The 19611-nt window shown below is 35.6% G+C and overlaps 2 protein-coding genes across 2 annotated transcripts in view; both read right to left on the minus strand.

Annotated features, from left to right (window-relative positions):
* LOC140792134 (probable inactive ATP-dependent zinc metalloprotease FTSHI 5, chloroplastic) overlaps positions 1-1450 on the minus strand; it is a 35753-nt gene extending 34303 nt beyond the window's left edge. Inside the window, exon 1 of the mRNA XM_073142975.1 lies at positions 415-1450. Within this exon, the coding sequence (XP_072999076.1) occupies positions 415-1331 (917 nt within the window). The 5' untranslated portion in view covers positions 1332-1450. The remainder of the gene's footprint in view (positions 1-414) is intronic.
* Positions 1451-10435: 8985 nt separating this feature from the next.
* LOC140792196 (stearoyl-[acyl-carrier-protein] 9-desaturase, chloroplastic-like) lies at positions 10436-17021 on the minus strand. Its single transcript, XM_073143046.1, has 3 exons — positions 16826-17021; positions 11891-12392; positions 10436-11292 (listed from the first exon to the last, which is right to left on the minus strand). Exons 1-3 carry the CDS (start codon positions 16939-16941, stop codon positions 10732-10734), a joined length of 1179 nt encoding a protein of 392 aa, XP_072999147.1. The 5' UTR covers positions 16942-17021; the 3' UTR covers positions 10436-10731.
* Between the last annotated feature and the right edge of the window lie 2590 nt (positions 17022-19611).

Here is a 19611-nt window from a genome sequence, read left to right on the forward strand (position 1 = left end):
ATCGAAAGAGTATCATCATAAAACTTATAACCTGTTTAGTAATTGGATAAGAAAATTGGCAACAATGTTTAGGAAGGGTCTCTTTCATGCATTTTGTTAGGCTGTATCCATTACTCACAATAGGCATTTGATTGGAGAGGTCGAATAAGTAAGTGTAGTGACCACCCTAAATAAGTTAGCTTTTGGGGCCATATACCCAAAGTGCTCGGAAGAGAGTAAGAAAAAGGTGGACTTATTCATGGTTCCTCCTCTGAGGATTTTCTCTTATCCAAACAAGAGGTTGGATAAGGAAATGTTTATAAATCCCTATGACCAGAGTTCAGCGAGATAAGAGGCATTTGGTTAACTATTTAATAGTGGGTACCGAAGCTCCCCACCCCAAAAGCATATGCATAATTCCAAGAAAGAAGATACCTTTCAAGACTCTTCTGCTTCAACTGGCGGCTAAATCTTTCGACCAAGAGCTCACTCTCCTTCTCGATGAACGAAAGCTCCCTGATGGCAATACTGTACGTCAAGGTCTCCCTTCTCAAGATTCTATCTTCAACCTCTCCAACCTTCTCCCACAACCCATTGTACTCCTCCTCTGCGGCACTCAACCTGCTCTCCAATCTCTCCACGCTCTCCCTCACTTCATCGCCCACGGATTCGCTCTTCAACAGCCTGTCTCGCTCCTTCCTTGTTGCAAAAGCTGCGTCCAGGACCTCCCCAGAACGCTTAATCAGCTCCTCCTTCTCCTTCCTCAATTCCCTCAGCTCCGCGTTCAAATTACCCAAAACCTCCTCTTGGATCTCCCTCCTCCTCTCCTTTAAATCCTTCAAAGCCGCCCTAACACTATCCATATCCCCTTTCGAGTCCTTCACCTCATTTATCCTCTCCAGGAGGACCGAGACAGCCGCAAGAAGCCTCCGTGTGTAGACGGAGAACTCGTGGTCCGTCAAGGCCTGACCTTTCTCGGATTCCACATCGCCTCTCGTCGCGACAGCAGCTGGGGCGGCAATGGCATGGAATTTGGCAAGCGGGTTTGGAAGGAAACCGATGGCGATGCAGAAAAGCACCAAAGAGAGCGGCTTTCGGGCGTGATCGAGAATAGTGTTTAGAATTGGTGGATCAAAATGGGACCTTTCGGAGGATTGGGGATTTCGGGGAAGTGGAGGGGAGGAATTGAGTGGTGGGAAGCGAACGTGGTGGGGTTTGGAGTAAGAGGAAGTGGTGAGGAAATGGCGACAGCGGGGACTTGGGAAGAGGAGGGGAGAGCGAAGGTACAGGCGAGAGGAGGTGGACGGGAGAGAAAGAGGATGGTTGAGAGAGGAGAGGACGGTGAACTCCATGAGAGAGGATTAGGTTCGTTATACCTCCATTTTCCTTCTCTCTGCTTCTTGATATGAGAAAGGAGAGGGTTTTAGAGATAGGCCTTCAAACACTATGCCCCGTCGTAACTCTAATTTTTAATACTACAAAAAGATAGCTAATATTAGTATAACTTATTCTAGTATTTAGTTCAATATTAGTATAAGAAATAATAATTATATTTAATGTAATATAAAATGTATATGAAAGTATTGGGAATTAGTGATGTCTTAAACCAAATGATGAAAATATCCTTGAGCTATAGGAAATAATATTTAAAATAAATTTCCTATTATGCGGGTATGTGAAATATAACCCCAACACTACACAAGTATACTGGGTTATAACTTCGCACTACGATAGTATGCGTATTGGGGTTAGTGATGTCTTAAACCAAATGATGAAAATATCATTGAGCCATAGGAAATAATATTTAAAAAAATTTCTCCCTATTATACGGGTATGTGAAATATAACCTCACACTACACAAGTATACTGGGTTATAATAGTGCGAGGTTATAACCCCGCACTCAGATATGTGGGGGTAATATCTTGCAATGTGCAGGTATACGGGGTTATAACCTCAAACTATCCAAGTTTATAACCCTAACTAACCTCACACTCAAGTGTCTGGGGTATTACCTCACATTGTGCGAGCATGCGGGGCTGCCTTTAGAGAAAAGAGAGAGAGAGAGGAGATAGCAACTATAGTTAATATGACTAGTAATTAAGTGTCGTCATCTCAAAGGGTAAAATGGTAGTCTTGGATATTAATAATGGTTTTTAGAAAGTTGTATGAAATAAGATGAGAGAAAATATTAAATTAGTATACTAGAATAAGGTAAAATATTATTTAGTTACTACACCAAAATAAGAACAAGTCTATAGGCTAAATGAGTTGTCCTAGGGTGACAATCATATTGGTTTAGTTAGGTTCAGGTCGAATCAAATTGGGTTATGATAACGTAAATACAAACACAAACATGTTTCTTAAATGAGTTAGAATTTGTAAACATAAACACGACTCATTTATTAAACAAGTTACACGGGTCATAAACAATGAGTGAATTCTACTCACTAAACTATAGTTGTTGGCTTATAAAATCTCTCTTCTAACATTTCAGGTACCGATCAACATGGCGATCAAGCGAAATACACCGAGACTTTTACTTCCACTTAGGATTTACTCTTTTATCTTTCAGTTGTATTAGTTTTTATGTTCTAAATTATATATTATTTCAGTTGATTGAAGTCATATTAGAGTTGGCATTTGGTCATTTTCATTATTGTTAGATTATAGTTATTGGGATAATTATTCATATTAAATTTCTTGTCTTATTAGGGCTTTGTGTACATGGTCAATCATGATTTCGATTTCGGATCATGACACTAACCAACATGCAGCCTGATTAGCCTCCCTACATACATGAGAAAAATAAAGATATAGAACTTTTGATATCAAATCAAAAGGTGGCGATAATAATAGCATGAATATTTGTTGCCAAGTATGTCCACTAAAGATTTAGAATTAGATTCTATAAAAAAAAAGTTGAAGAAATAATGGTCCCACGCCCTCAAAGCTTCAAAGATTGCCTCAAACTCATATTGAAAGGCACTATAACAAGTAGAGTAAGTTGCATCGGCAAGAATGGGAGATCTCATAGCATCAAGAAAAAGGTAACTAATCTCAACACAATTCGAGATTGGCGACTAAGCTCCATCCACGTTCAGCTTGTAAATTGGGGCAATAAGAGCACCCCAACTGTAACACCCACAAAAAAAATTAAGTGCACACAAAATGCGCGTGCAATCTAATCATTGCGCACGCGCTTGTCACATGCGCTTACTCATTCTCTCCTCCCCACACCTCTCGCAGTTAGTTGCAAGAGGTGGGAGAGAAAGTCACTGGAGTGGAGCATAACTACACTCCGCCACCTCCCCTCTCATCCCTATGAAAATCCAAACCCCTACGACCTCTTCTTTTCGCAGTCCCTTTCTCTTCTCTCTTTCCTTACTCTTTCTTTTTTTTCTCTATTTCATGCCACCGAAGGACTTGATGAGGGTCGTGAATCACCAGAGTGCTGACGGCCAAATTGAAACCCTCAATCCAATACCCAGACCCATTATTGTATGAGGGGGATCTCGAGATTCAGGAAGAGCCCAATTGTTTAGGAGAGTAAGATAGATTCCAAAGATATTTTAGGAGAGTTAGATTCTATGTTAGTTTACGAATAACATGTTATCTTAATGATCATGATGTACTCCATGCTTAGTTATGATACATGTTATCTTAATGATCATGATGTAATAAAATAATAGAAGACATGGCACCACATGCACGTATAATTGTTAGTCTAGTCTCAACTAGGGAGTGCCCCTCTCACCCACTTAGCTCGGGGGGTAAAAGATAAAGTGTATTATATAGTATTACCATATTAGCAATCTACACCTGAGGTCATTAGTTGCTGGAGCATTCAGGTGAATGCACTGTCTTATTTGGAGACTAATCTAGAATGATAGTAGAAAGATGTTTGAGAGGTAGGGATTATAACTCTAGCGATACTAGATAACGTAGGGTCGGGACATCTATTAAGCTGTGAGCTCTTGCTCGTTATATGTTATGATTCTGCTATATGCGATGATTCGGCTACAAATAATGATTCTGCCCTGTGCAATGATTTATTAGAGCGGTGACAATGTTGATGATGATTGGCCTATGATTGGGGTCCTTAGTCTAATAGTCATAGACAATTGGTAATATGCAGCATCGCTAAGTATATACAGGTGATATTATCTCTTATTAGTTATCCTCTTATTATGTTTGTTATATTGAATATGACAGTATTGACATGGTTGCTATGTAGAGTTTAACACATTGAGTTATTATGGTAGTATACACTTATTTGTGTTATAAGTAAATAAAAGTTTATTAAAAATTACATTATATACATTTACCTTAATATGTTGATAATTATGGGCATGCAATACATTATTCATATATTACTATTGAATTATACTTGCTAAGCCATGTGCTCACCACCATTTTGGTGAAAATATTTTAGAGTTAAATACGGAGGACGTAGATATTGAGGAGTAGCGGATTTATTTTCTTATTAGGGTTGTTTATTCTTTTCTTTCTAGTTGGACTTTAGTCCCTACAAGAGTTATTATGTTTTAAGTTTGTGTATGGACTTGTATTCCTAGAGATTTGTTGAGGCCCTATGATAATTGTAATTTTGAATTATTTGCTGAATTATTACAGTATTTTATATCTATCTTAGATATTTTGTGAGATTATTATACTAATATGTCATGTGAGAGTCACATGAAATTTTTCCATGTAAAGAACACGTGATTTTTGGATGTGGGTGTTTCACCAACCACACTACCAACCCTATAGGACAGCAACGAAGTCCACAAGACAAGGTTCAGACAAGCTTCAAACATCACGGTCAAAGCCTTCTAAAAAATTTGGTTACACTTACCATCTTTATGTTGGAACATTTAACATTCTTACTTTTCCATAAAAACCAAAAACTATAGGCAATTAGAAAAAAAAAACATGATTTATGGTTCTCTTAAAAGAATGAAACCTTTTCGAATCCAATCACCTTCAAACCAACAGTCTTTGTTGCTCAAATAGACATCCAATTCCATCTCGAAAAAAATACTTATTAGAGCAAATTTTATAATGGCAAATTCATAAATACAAAACACTAAATATTTATGATGTATTATAATCTAGACAATTGGCATACATCACTTAAGAAATTTAAGTGGCATTCGTATAGAATTTATAGCGTCCAATAGCACATGCATAATATAAACAAAAAATCCAAAAACTTATCCAAATTTTGAGTTTTCTTTGATAGATTCTCCCAGTATGAAATACTAATGTCCTCTTCTATATAAGTGATCCAAAGGCTTAGAATAAGGCATCCAATACATGGGAGCTTAAATTTTTGAATTATAAGGAGTGTCATTATCATATGTCTAAGAGCAAGAGCTACAGTTGCTATCATAAATAGTACCAGATGAGATGAATTAGCATCATCTTCATCATCATCTACCACCACATTGACATATTATGTTTGAGGTTAATAATTATGGTGCTTACCAAAAAAAGACAATCATTTTTACAAGAATAATTAGTCAAGATATTTCTGTTTAAGAGATTACCTAAACACTAAGGTATTGGAGTGTGTAGAAATGTTATAAATAAGTTATCTTATTATTGCTTAGTGAAATAAGTTCGATCAAATTGGGCGACTTTGTGGCTTTTTTTAATGTGAGAGATGTGTTTCATGTTTAAAAAAAATGTCATAGTGTATTTGTCGTGCTTTATTTTTCTTACTCGTACTCGACTTTTGATTATCTACTCTTACTCGGATTTCCCCCACATCAACTTGAGTCCGGTTTTTATTATTATAGTAGAATTAGGATTTCTTATTTGGTTTCATTTTACAAATATAATTCTTATTTGGTTTTTCTAAATCTAGTAGGATTTAGCTTTTCTAAACTAATTCAAATTTGAGTTTTGACTTTAACTTTTTGGTCCTTTATTTTTCATATCTTTAAAATTGTCAAATTAAGAATTCTATCTCTGTTATAAACTTTTAGCATAAAAATTCATTAGCAAAAAAGTAGTGTAAAAGAATATAAGGAATTATTTCATACTCAGTAAAGCGTTGCTCACAAAACTCATTTTGAGCAAGACCAATGAAGTGCAACTAATATTTATGATATAAGCAATTCCACGTGATTTTCTAAAGAAATAATTTAATTTACGATACAACGGGCAGCCCCCAACGGGCATGCCAACCATTCTAAGTGGACTCAACTTGGTGATTCTATAATGGGAATTTAGAAACTGAGCTAGATGTGTGCCGGCCTATAAGAGCCTAAAAATCAAAATAAGAGTTATAAGAGAACATGAAGCACAAATACTAGCACCCAAAACAAGACCAAAGAGACTGTAAATATGGTTCCAATTCCAAGATTGATTAGAAATAAGATACTTAAACTTCTTAAAGTCAAATTGACTGAAACATTCACAAAAATGGGCTTAAGACAATAGGGATCTAATAAAATACTAGTTGAGGCCCCATCCCGAATACTCTTGAAGTCCCCATCTTTAATAACATAGAGCACATTATGATAGTGTTTAAAAAAAACAAATTTTCTAGCAGGAGCCTTGATTCTACCTTAAGGGTTAGGGCAGCCGTACTTGCACACTATTAGTTGAACCCAAGGCTTGTCAACCTTACTCAAAAGGTCAAAGGCCCCCAGGACAACAAGACTAAGGCATGAAGCACTAAGGTCTCTAACCCCAAGCGCTCTTTCCTCAAGTAGCAACAAGATCTTACATCGATGTATACCCTTATCTAAGTCTCTTCTTTCCCACAAGGACCTAGCCAACCTATCCAGTGTTATGACCTTAGGGTAGGGTTGAACCGAGCTTGAGCTAGGCAAGCCTATTGCCACCATTGCCGGCCGTGTGGAACCCTACTTTGCACTAGCATCGCTTTAGGCCTCCCACTCATTCTTGGAAAGGGAAGCGGAGGAAACTAGAGAGGCTTCCAGTATGGGCACATCATTCATAATAAACACAATTTTGATATCTAAAGTAAGAAGATCATGACCATCCATTAGAATATCTGACGATGAACTACTACTCAACACTCCTTCTACTACAACTACGAGTAGATATGGACTATGAAAACTGGAGAGCAATAGAGGATCTAGAGAAAAATTCATCTCCATGGCATCCACCTCTCGAGAGTCTGTGTAAAAGAAACAATAACCAAAAGAGGGTAATGAGAGAACCCCAAATCAGGAGTCAAGGTAGAGATAGAACCATGCTTACATGCTTCATCCCCATTAATGATAGGAACAATGGAAAGAGGGACACTTGGGTTTGCCATGGATACGGAAAACTTACCAATCCACGCTTAAGTAACTAAGGAAGTTAGCTCACTGACTAAGATCTATGTAAGCACAAGACTTGAAGGAGTCACTGCCACACCTTTATCTTTCATCAAATCTGAGGGACGTGTATCACAACCCGAAATCGAAATCATGACCGGCCATGTACCTCAATACGCTTGAGATACACAAAGTCTTACTAATACTTCCTAAATGCACAATGGCAAGAATAAATAAAAGAAGAGAATTTATTTTATTTGATATAAACTAATTACAATAAAAATAAAATAATGTCATTATTATTGTGTCTCTAAACGAAGTTAAATTAATAAATAATCTAAAAAATAAGACCAAAATAATGGAAAGGTAAATGGGTAAGTCTTAAGTGGAGGTAGGGTCCCAGTGCATGTCACTCAATTGCCATGGTTACCATTACCTAAAATATTAGAAGAGAAAAAAAAAATTAATGAGCAACAATTATAGCTCAATGAGTGAAATCTACTCGAAACCAAATAATTCTAAAATTTATAGTGTTAAATAAAACCCAAGTTCAACAATATAAAATGGCAATTTCTAATAAGCATGCTCTTAAAATAATGATAATAATAACAATAAAGAGTCATAATTTGTAATCTTGCTCAGTTTTAATATATTAAAATCTTTCTAAAAAATAACAATGTCATTTTTCTCAATGGATCTATACCCTGTGGATCTATATCAACTAGAAGTCACATCAAGATGACGCTCATGTCTTTTACTCATATTTGATCTAGTTAAGGTCATCAAAAGGTATCACTATATGATCGACATACCCCTGTCTTTTCTACTAACCGTTGAGAGATGTTAGAGTCACCCTAGAAAGTTTTTTTCTGATCTATCATATAATTGTTCCCTAATCCCGCCAGAGTCACCTAAGAAAGTCATCGCAGTGATCTGAAATACGACTTTCCCCTAGATTTCCAATTAGATTTGAGTCACAACGGAAAGTCGCAAGCAATCTATACTGAGACTCTTCTCTAAATCATACTAATACTAGTTATATTTTTCCCCACTAAAATTTTGGAATTTGCCCGAAGTATGGCGATGCACTAAATTATATATATATATTTTTAGTACAGAATCAAAATAATTAAATTGCACATAGAAAATATAATAATAAATTTGTACACAGAAAATCTAATTATATTTTGGATACAAAAAATGTACTAACAATTTGCATATAGAGAACTACGTGGTCTCATCAAAGATGTGAAATATACGAGTGAATCTACTCACTTGAGTCTAAGTAAGACAATTGGAATCTCTAATCTCTAGTCCACGTGCTAAACATTACCACATTTAAATAATAAAGAAATAACATAAATTTTAATTATTCTCTAATAAAGTTTCTGAATTTTTAAAACAAAAATAAATGGTTACAATGTGTTGAATAAAACCCATTGGATTGTAGCCCGCAGCTCACCTTCTCACCTCTTACTAATTGGGCTGGGCCAAGGCCCAACTCGAAGCCAACAAGGAACTAGGTTGTAGGTCAGATTGTAGCCCATGACTTATTATTAAAGGGTGGGGTCGGGTTCGCAATGCAGACCCAAACTTGAAACTTGAGAGAAGAAAAGGATTGGCTCGGCTTGAACCCGAGCCCAACCTTTCCTTCCCCAATGAGATTAGTGAGGGAGAAAGAAGAGAGAGGGTGGAAAAGGGAGGGAAAGGGAGAAAAGCGCGCCAGCAACCACTATCACCGGCAGCCTGTTGACCTTGTCAAAGCCCTCCTTGCGACCACGTAGACTCCATGAGAAGGAAGAGAAGCCACTAACAATGACCAACAGCCTAATTCCTTGGTCAGTAGCGATTCGAGCCACGAGAGCTCTCCTAGAAGGCAACCATGGCACGAGGCCATCGATGTGGAGCTCTAGTGCACAAGTGGCAGCGACTCGAGGCCGCCGGTCAACTCGATTATTGATGAAGCCGTGATCCTCTAATTTAGGTATTTCTATTTTAATCCATTAAACTTAAATTAATTTTGAGGGATGAGAGAGGGCTTACTGAGGAGTCACGTGATGGTCTCCGATTGCTCCGGCGGCACTCCGACAGTTTGATTCCACAGCAACAACTCCGACGGTAATGAAAGAAGAAGGAGAAGATAGAAAAAGTATGGGAGGCTAAGGTGGGTTAATAAGATATGATTGAGGTTTTTAATTTATATGTTAGGTTTTAATCAAAATCTTTAATCAGATTTTGATTCGTAGCGGCCAGAAATTCGTAGCCACTTCAAATGCGTGACTAAGAATGAGGGGGTTTGCAAGTGCAGCACATGTGTGCCCTCTTCTTCCTCAATCATTTTTTTTTTCAGTTCTTATAACGCGGATCATGAGACAACACCTTATCATGATAGTTACTATGCAAAATAGAGGGAAAAATAGAGGGAGAGGGCACGACAGTAGAGAATCCAATTCAGATTTACCTTAGGGATCTTGCCAAGTTAGGTGAAATAGTTTTAATCCAAGACAACCTCGAGCACCGAAAGGGGTAGGTGATGCAGAACAGTCAAGCTTCATACTCAGATGTGTGCGGACACAAAATGCATGGAGACCTTAGAGTTAGTGGGCCTCCTACGTAAATCACGTGTCAAGCCGACTTCCTATTCAAGAGAGGATTGACCCGAAGGAGGATCTGTGCTCACCTGGATGTCAATGATGAACCCCCCATACTGGGTTGCGATCTTTCCAGCCCCAAGTGCAAGGCACCAACCAACATGCCGGCTTTCACGATCCACCCTCATCCAAGGGCCAAAGACACTCATCTTCCTATTCCAACCTACCTCACTCAAAGCTTCAGCTATGACCAAACCCAAAGCACTCGAGTTGGCCTCCGTTGAATTGGGAGGTCATCCCTAGAAGAATAATAGACAAATTCGTCTTTACTGATCACTCTACACGAAAAGCAAAATTTAGGAAGATCCTTGTACTTGAAACTCACATGGACCCTCTCACATATAGACCCTCTCATAAAATTAGGTGGTGATATGCAAAGAAAACCCCTCAAAATAATTTACACGTTAGCATCCCTGCTTTGGCTTTCCCAGGTTATAGAACATCCATCTCGTGTTTTGATTTTTGAGCAATCTAATAAACACATGAAAGCACCAACGAGAGGAGAGGAGTGACAGAGCAACACATTATTCTCAAAGAGGATAAGAAAACAGACTAACACATCCAGTCCACTTTGCTAGATACTGCACTTGTACATAACATAGAAACATGGAGACAACTTTCTATCTGTTAAAGCCCCACCTCAACAGCAGTTCCTACTCTGCTTAACTATCAGCCCCAACAAAGCAAACAAACACTAACCGAAAGGAGAAAAGCATGGTATTTTCTTACAAAACCTATGAAATTGCAAACTGAGAGCACGAAATTTTATGCCTTGATTTAACTCAAAAATGACTGCTCGGCATGCTCAGAGTTGAACTTCCCTCCCATATATCCAACTGAAAGGTAAGGTACCAGCTTGCTTCGCACGGCTTTGAGCTCTCTCTTCCAGCCTCCTGATCCTAGCGGCCAAGGTGCACACATAATCCTGGGCCTTGTTCCCTTCGCTGGAAAGACCAGTTATATCTGCCACCTTCCACCTCGCAACAAGGAATTCAAGTATGTCGGCGTAGTCCTTGGCTGTATACACACCCAATCGCTGAGCAACTGAAGAGAAGTGCTCGAAGAGATTGTCATCTTGGCCATCGTACATCAGATGAGCAGGCATAGATATCTTCTTCTTCATCATGTCGGCAAGGGCAAGCACAGTGCCATCTGGGTCAATCTCCAATAGCTTCTCCACTATCTTAGAGTATGCAGTCTCATGCCGCTTCTCATCGGACGCGATTATACCACATATCTGGGCCAATTTCAGGTCACCGTATTCCTTGGCATGCCTGGCAGTATTCCCATGCGAGATGAAGGTTGCTCGCTCTTGGAATGATGTGTATATAAAACCGAGATAAGGGTTGTTCTCCGTCCTAGGGTCCTGAAAGAACAATTTGATGGGGTAATGGTTAACAAATTGAAAATTCAAAATCAATACATAGGGCACCTTTTGTCTCCTAAGTCAGCAAACAACTAAAACAAGGTTATAATGTCAGGTTCTATGCTCACACTACTTATTTCCCAAACAGAATAGATCCTATTGATTGGTTCCTAATATGAAGAATTAATGACTAAGCTAACACCCCAACGGTTGTGGAGCTTGGCCATTGGGTCAGCAGATTCTATCCAGCATAGAAAAAGATACCCTTCATCAAATAATGGTAATAACAATAATAGTAGTAATTAGAAAAACAGTAATTACCAAGTACTAACTACAATAAAGCAGAAGATGAAAATATAAGCTTAAAAAAATTGAAAGTACCAAAAGAATCTTTTATGCAAATTGACCTAGGAAAGTAAAATCTGCTTTTATTTTTAGGATTCTGCTGTTGCCAGAAATTTCTTCCAGTCAATTGGACAATAAAGACTGCCTTCAGGCAATCTACACACTGTCACTTAAAGAAATTTGAGGTCAAAAGAAAATAAAAGTTCAGTGAAGAAATGAATAAATATCAGTTGGTGAGAAAAGGAAACATTACCATTCCTGAACCAATCAGATACTGAATAGTTTTCTCAATTTGTCTCATGTCTACTCTTCCTGTCAGGTACAGATACTTGTTCAAAAGGTCCCCATGTCTGTTCTCTTCTGCAGTCCATGCCCTCGTCCAAACAGCCCATGAAGTAAGGCTTGCACCGGTTTCATCTCGGACACCATCAAGGGTGTTAAGCATTGTTTGATATGTCGGAAGAGCTTCTTCAGTAATCATGTCTCCGACCAAGCAAACAAGGTAATCATCAGGAATCTCCTTTGCGCGCTCCCTCAGTTCCTTGACTTCTTCATCAAATGCCTCTGATGAAGGATCTGGCAGATAATCCTGTGGCTGCCAGCACTTCTCAACTGGCTTCAGATGCACCAAGATATTATCTTCTGCCCAGTCCTCCAGTGACTTAAAGATCTCGATCTTCTGAGGTTGCATTGAATGAGTGACTTGAACATGCACCTCATGTGGAGGATTAAAAGGTCTTTTAGGAGTCTCAACCCTGCAACAATATTGTAGATCTACTTAGAATATGTTTTTATTACTAAATCTCCAGAGATATACAGAAGACTTTTAACACATCATATTGCTAGAAGACTATCGAACTTTAAATTTTTATTCTTCATGCATGATGAGTATATGTGTATCTCAGATGATAAGAGAATTCTCAGCGGGATTCACTTATGTATCAGATGAAGTTCTGAAAGAAAGTACCAGCATTTTGAACAGCACAGCTCACAAGGAGTATAATACTAAAAAAAACTTGTAGGCATAGTGACTATACTATGAATGATACATGGAAAAAGAATAATAGCTATTTTTATCTTGCTTCCTTTTATGCGAAAAGACATCTCAAAAAAAGAAGTATCAAAGAAATGTTTCTAGAAAATCTATCACGTTCTATCTATCTGATCACAAAAAGGAATTACTGCCATCTTTAATAAGAACTTATTTGCTGCCAACATTAGAAAAATGAGAGATGAAATAATTATAGCCCGAAAAGGACAGCATGCCATAGTAACTTCTTCCAGCTCAGCTTAACATATGCATGCAAATTGCAACAACAGATATATGCTCAACTTCCTTTCTTTCAATAAGTTATTAAAAGAGTAAGACTATTATCAATCTGAGTCAACTACAATAGGCTTTAGATTCTTCCACATGCAAAAAAAATGAAATACTGACTTCTTTAGCCACAGAAAGATGGACACTCCCTCTAAGCAAAGGATTAAACTCACTTTGGTGTAAATGATTCGACAGATGTCTAGGAAAAATTTTGAACATGAAAAGGAAAACAGTTAGTGCATCCAAAAATGTCAATAATCACCTCATGTTTAACTGTTTAAGTGACAACAACAAAATGAAAATGCAAAAAAATGAAAATGCAAAAAAAAATGAAATATAGATTCTTGATATTAAGACGTTCCTACTTGAAGCACATGGACCTTTTGAGTACTAATCATGTGGTTTTTAGAATTTTCATATTTTCGTACTCATCTACTGTATAATTATATTTTTAAGAAGTACAATCTCAATTTCTTCCCATTAATGGCAGGTTATATAAAACTAATGCCCTAAAGGATTTAGTGCAGCACAAAGAATGCCACTGATCTTCAAGTTTCCCTATTAACTACTTAGTTTACCAGATTCCAATAGTATCCACTAAGAAACAAGTTAGAGCAATTTCTGGAAGAAAACAAAACCATTGCATATGGCAAGCAGTTGAAACATCAGGATACGCCAGTCTTTCGTCATCTTACTTCTCAAAAGCTAAGGGTTAGTATACTTGCTACATACGCATAAAAAATGAGAAAGAAGCAGAGGAAGTTGGGAAGCATATGATATGGGGATGGGTGACGACAGGCAGAATCAACATAAACATGGAAGAAAGAACTAGATGCATTATACAAATGAAAAGACAAATATAGGAAGCACTTAACAACAAATCATGATGTCAGAATTTCAGTAAAAGGGAGATAAACCTTCCTAGGAAAAGACAGATATTATGATATTTTCTTCAGAAGCATAAAGAAATGAGTAAGATGGAAATACCTACCAAGTCATCAAGTTTGATTCAAATTAATCATTTTGAAAGTCTATTATTCTCAGAATTTCCATAAAATTGTCTTGTTTTCTCTAACCAGATATTGGTAAAAGTCTTAAATCCTGCTTAGGATGTAACATGACTGAAAAAGAAGAAAGTTACCTGAACTGATTTTCCATTTTCCTTGGTTAATCTAAGTGGAAATTCACTTTTTCATGTTGATCAAATTGTTCATTTCATTTTTGGGTTGGTTGCACCTCCAGATAAAAAGAAATCCTAAATCAAAAAGTTGGCAACCTTGCTCATTTAGACTATTCCATGTCTAGAAAACTTTCTAGAGGGATTTCTCCACATGCCAACCAGCAATATAACTTTTAAAATGAATCCCACTATTCTCTAAGTTTGCTTTGACCTGAAATTTATCATCAATATGCTGACAAATGATGCCAAGTAAAGTTGACATACAATCATAAAGAACTGACAATTACTAATATACAGATTGAGCTCCATCCGATCTTATATTGTTGGGAAAGGGCCTGGTAAGAAATGTCCAAGGACTAGCTTGAGAGCATAAGACAAATCAATGTATATGCTAAAGAGTACCAACAGTAGCTTACCACAAAAAATACAAAAGTATAAGAACTACAAGATCCCTAAATATAAAAATGAGTATTCTATCTAAAAATTTGATCATAGTTCAAACATATATTGTGAAATGCAAGAGAACTGTTGGATGAGGTGAAGGCAGCCTATTATACATATATGTGAGTAGTAAGCAGTGAAAGACATCAGAGGAAAAAATGCAAAGCCTTCTATTAATTTACATGCAACTAACAAATGTTGTCCAATTGAGAAAAAAAACCTCTACATAATCATGACAGTTGAGTGAAATAACCAAAGAAGTTGCTTCTTCTACAGTATAAATATCCAGTTTTCAGCCCATGATGTATATTTGCTGGATCTATCGTAAGAAGAAACGAAACTAGTTCCAACATTGGGATGATAAAGACTTCCAACATTATGCTTCCATGGTTCCAGTCCATACGTATGAGTGTGCATATTGGAGAAGGTGTGGGGCTATGGACATTCACGAAATTGGATAGCCTTGTATATCAACGGTTCTCTAAAATGATAACTAAATGAATTCTGCGGCGACATCTTAACAGGATAGCTAAAATCAATCATAAATTAAGCTATAGAGAATGAATCAAATGATTTATTAGTGATTTGTAAGAAACTATGGATCCTATAGGCACTGATTTCCCAACTTATTCAGTTATCTAGATTTTACAGCTATGTCTCAAACATCACTATGTGGACAATGTAATCACTAGTACGAGATTAACATGCACTAGCAGAAATGTCTAAGCATTCGAAGGCAAAGACATCATTATATATATGCAATTTATTGAATGCATCGCAACAAGCAGATAAAATGGAAAACACACTAGTATGGACAATGGAATGTAACAAAGTCGTTAAACATAACTATCCCTTAATGCAATTTAAGTAACTTAGGTATGTTAAATTTTAAAATATCAAGATTCAAGAATCCATCATCTTTTAACGCATTCCCAATATGTGGTTTTCACCTCCTTGTGTCCTAAAATCTCAAATTGCTATGATGGAAAAAAGAAAAGGTAAAAGTATACCTGCCAACTACAGAACTAAAACTAGCACTTTCAGCATGTACATTCAAGGGAACCATAATTTTCAAGACATAAGAGCTGTTTAGTTTGCGTGTTTTAAGTTTTAAGAACTTATGTTTTTCATAGAGTTGGGTTACGAGTGAGATTTTGTATAAAACACCTTTTGGAGGATAAGATAACTAAAAATAAAACTTTATTTAAATGTGTTTTCCCAAAACTCAAAAATCCAGTTTTAACAGAAACAGGTGTTAGTCGTTTTTACGGTAAGTGTTGACAAGAAACAAGGATTAGCAGATGCGGGTTTTTCAAACGTTTTCTAGGATCAGAAGGACACCAGGCAACTAACCTGCTAACCACTGTTCTATAAAAACTAAGTTCTAAACCTCCAAACCTCCACCCAGATAAAAAGAATCTTTTTCTTAGACCTTCTTCGTCCGTTGGGAAGTAATTTTTGCTTTAAATATAGAATAGAATAAGCCATGCAATGGACAATTTTGAACACCATAGGGATCTAATAGACACGTTAGCCAAGGAAAACAAAACCAAAAAAAAAAAAGTAGATCATTAAATATATACAAATAGACGTCACGTAGTAGAATAGTCCGAACAAATGATACATCAGAGCACAGAAGTTTGCTCACAACTGATCAGAGCCAGTCAAATTACATGAAAAGGACAAGCAGCATTAATGCTATCATGCAATAAAATTGTATAAATGCTTCGTAAACCGACACAATTAAAAAAGTGAACATGACAGTACCGGTTCTATGAAAGATTGAAAGTATGAAGATTCAAATCAAAAAATGCACAATAAAATTACAAATATCCAACTTAGCAGAAAAATGGAAATAAAATAACCCGACAGCTCAGACTGATTCAAGCAATACCAGGGGGAAAAAACCCCATGCAATCCACTATCGAGAACTACATAAACATCTCAACTTCTAACTGTAATTATTATAAAGAAAAATGAGTCATTTGATAACAGTAAGTATAGGAACGAATAAAAGATGCCAGCTTTTCACAATTTTCAAGAACAACGATTTAAAAACAAACCCAAATCACGAAATCGACGAAACATCACAAAATTCGACCCAGAATATCAAATCAAACCAAAAACCAAGCAGCAATCTAGCAAAGAGCAGGAAATAAAGGAAATAACACCATGTTTTGATGAATCCACGAGAATCCAAAGGCCCCATACCCTTGGGGAGAGGAGGAGTTAGAAGGAAAGGATCTCACTTGGTCGAGATGGAGGAAGCCATTGAAACTTTGAAAGATCCAGCTTTCCTCTTACTACTCCTCGGAGGAGAGAGGCGGAGGAACACCTCGGGACGAAATGTCACTCTCGACGCCATGGATTTCTTTTTCTCTCTTCCGATTCTTTTCTCCTCCTTCCCGTGGGGAGAGAGAAAGAGAGAGAGAGAGGCAGAATTTAATAACAACCACATCTGGGAAGGAGGCTGCCAAGTAGCAACCTCATTTCGCCCAATTACACTTTTACCCTCATAATATCATACGCTATATTAGTATTTATAGATTTTAATTTGATGTATGAGTTGATACCAAAATAGTAAAAGGTGGTAATAATTTCTGAGTTTAAATTAAAAAAAGTTAAATATATTTTACGGACTTATACTTATGCCAAAAATTATTTTATTTTTATTTACTTCAAATAAATCTCAAAATGATGCATGCACTTTAATTTATATAACCATTAGTTTTTCAGTTAAACTTAACCGAACGATGCCAAAATAACCAAAATACCCATATCGTGTTTTATAAGCAAAATATAATACCTGTTAAATGCCTAAAATATCGATGGTGCTCAGTTAAAATTGACAGAAAAATTAATTGTCTCACTTTATTATAAGTATAGAGTCTAATTTATAATTTTTTGAAGTACAAAAAGTAAAATAATTTTAGGATAAATATAGAGTAGTAAAATTTATTTAACCTAATAAAAAAGGTTAATCAAACTTTTCCTCTCGTATGTTTTTAAGTTTGGGACTTTAATCTCCCTGTTGTCTTGATTAAAATATAATTATTAATTAGTTTCTATTATACTTGATTAAACACTTATAGATTATTTTTAAATGTATTGAAAAGTTTATATGATGCTTTAAAATTTTATATCTAATGATAATCTACGAATTCGACCTCTAATTTAGTTAAATAGATGAAAATTAAAGGAGTAGAATACTTAAGTTAAATATATTTGAAGGTTTTGTAAAATTGAGTCAAACCAATTGAGGTAAAGAGTTATTATCTACTCACTTAAGTCAAAGAATTTAAATTTATTATTTGCAGGTAAAGAGTTATTATCTACTCACTTAAGTCAAAAAATTTAAATTTATTATTTGCACAATCACCTCAATTTCCAAAGCTTTTCGATATGAAAAATTAGGATTCTAGACCTATGAGTTGCATTTATACTAACAACTTACAATCTAATATATAAGAGATAGCTACCAAATATTATTGGCTAAGATTATGATGGGCAATTAATTATCATATGAAATGCGATTGGACTGATCAACCTCTTGCACTAATTGTTGAAGTGATCTTGAAATGAGACCAAGCTCATTGAATAATGCCAAGTTAATTAATGAAAGGAAGCTTAAGAGGAATATAGGAATCAACTTTGGCCAATGTGATTAGCTCATGAGTTTATTCTCTCCCATGTTGTAATTTAATTTATCGGTTATATCGTCACTATATTTGTTTTAAATATTAGGGTTGACTATATTTTACACCCCTATATGTTAAAAACTCTCAAGCTAATTTTTATATTTATGACTAAAGTGAGACTATTAGTTCTTCTGTTAAATTAAGCGAGCATCAAAATCTGTATATCTTCTCTGACAAACACACTAGGGACATTTTAGTTATTTTGACGTTATTCAGTTAAATTTAACAAAAAAAACTAATGGTTTCACTCTAGTCATAATTATATGAACTGGTTTGAGATTTTTTAAAGTAGAGAAGATGGTAAAATAATTTTAGGCATAAAATATATTTAATCTAAATAATAACAATAAAAAAAATTGTGCATTTTAAATATGTTTGTTATTTTTCTCGTGTAACATATAAGCTGCCTTGCTTTGACCTTATTGGCCACTTAGTCTTAGAATTATTCTCATATCAATTTTTTTTTCTAAGGTTGGTTTGTCCCAATTCTTAGCAAATGATTTCATGTAATTAGGAGTTAATGCTTTGTTGGATAATATATGATCCGTAGATATATTTTATTTCTAAAATAATTAAAATATTATTATTTTTAAAATATCTAAAATACCCTTAGTATGACTTAGTTGAAAATATTTTCATAATTTTCTTAGTATACCTAACTTAACTCAAAGATTTAGTTAAATTTAACTAACTAATTTAGTAGGGTGCTTTCTGCATATATTTGCTAAATTAGTAGGGTATAAATCATAATTTCATTAAAAGATAGGGTGTTATATGCTAATTTCCCTAAAAATAATATAAAAGTTGTCCAAAAATTTAGCATTGGAAAGGGCCAATTGTGTAAATTCACACTTAATTTTCTCATTTTATATTACAATTAGGACCACAATTGTATGTGAGGCTTTTCAACTCGTTTCATTCAATGTCCAACCTAATATAATAAAAATATATACTCTATTTTTTTAGTGCTATGCTTACTTCTCTAATCAAATATCCCATACTAGCGCAATAAATATATTAATCTCCTTCCATAAATAGAAAGGGATCTAAGAGGTTGTGATGACTGAACCCTAAATTTGAAATAAAATAAAATAAAATTTCCAATATCCTATCCTACCTGATTATGTATTTGAGTTTTGCCTGATATAGTTTAAACTAATGAGTTAAAGAATATTTTTATATATTTTTTCATAAATCTCTAATCTAGCTTTCACATATATTTATTTCTTGCCTACGGATTTAAGTAATTTTTTATAATTCTATCTAAACTTAGTGAGCTAATACTTTTTCAGAAGCACCCGAGATAAATTAAAAAAAAAAATATCCGCATATACCTC

The sequence above is a fragment of the Typha latifolia genome, chromosome 7 (assembly GCF_019914945.1).
Source record: "Typha latifolia isolate L0001 chromosome 7, TyphaL0001v2, whole genome shotgun sequence".
Classification (NCBI taxonomy): Eukaryota; Viridiplantae; Streptophyta; class Magnoliopsida; order Poales; family Typhaceae; genus Typha; species Typha latifolia.

Bases quoted from the DNA above. Each gene is read 5' to 3' on its own strand.
- LOC140792196 (XM_073143046.1), bottom strand. From the start codon at position 16,941: ATGGCGTCGAGAGTGACATTTCGTCCCGAGGTGTTCCTCCGCCTCTCT. The intron at 12,393-16,825 runs GTGAGATCCTTT...ATATTGTTGCAG, and splicing joins GCTTCCTCCATCTCGACCAA to GGTTGAGACTCCTAAAAGAC. The intron at 11,293-11,890 runs GTAATGTTTCCT...TTGTTCTTTCAG, and splicing joins ATCTGATTGGTTCAGGAATG to GACCCTAGGACGGAGAACAA.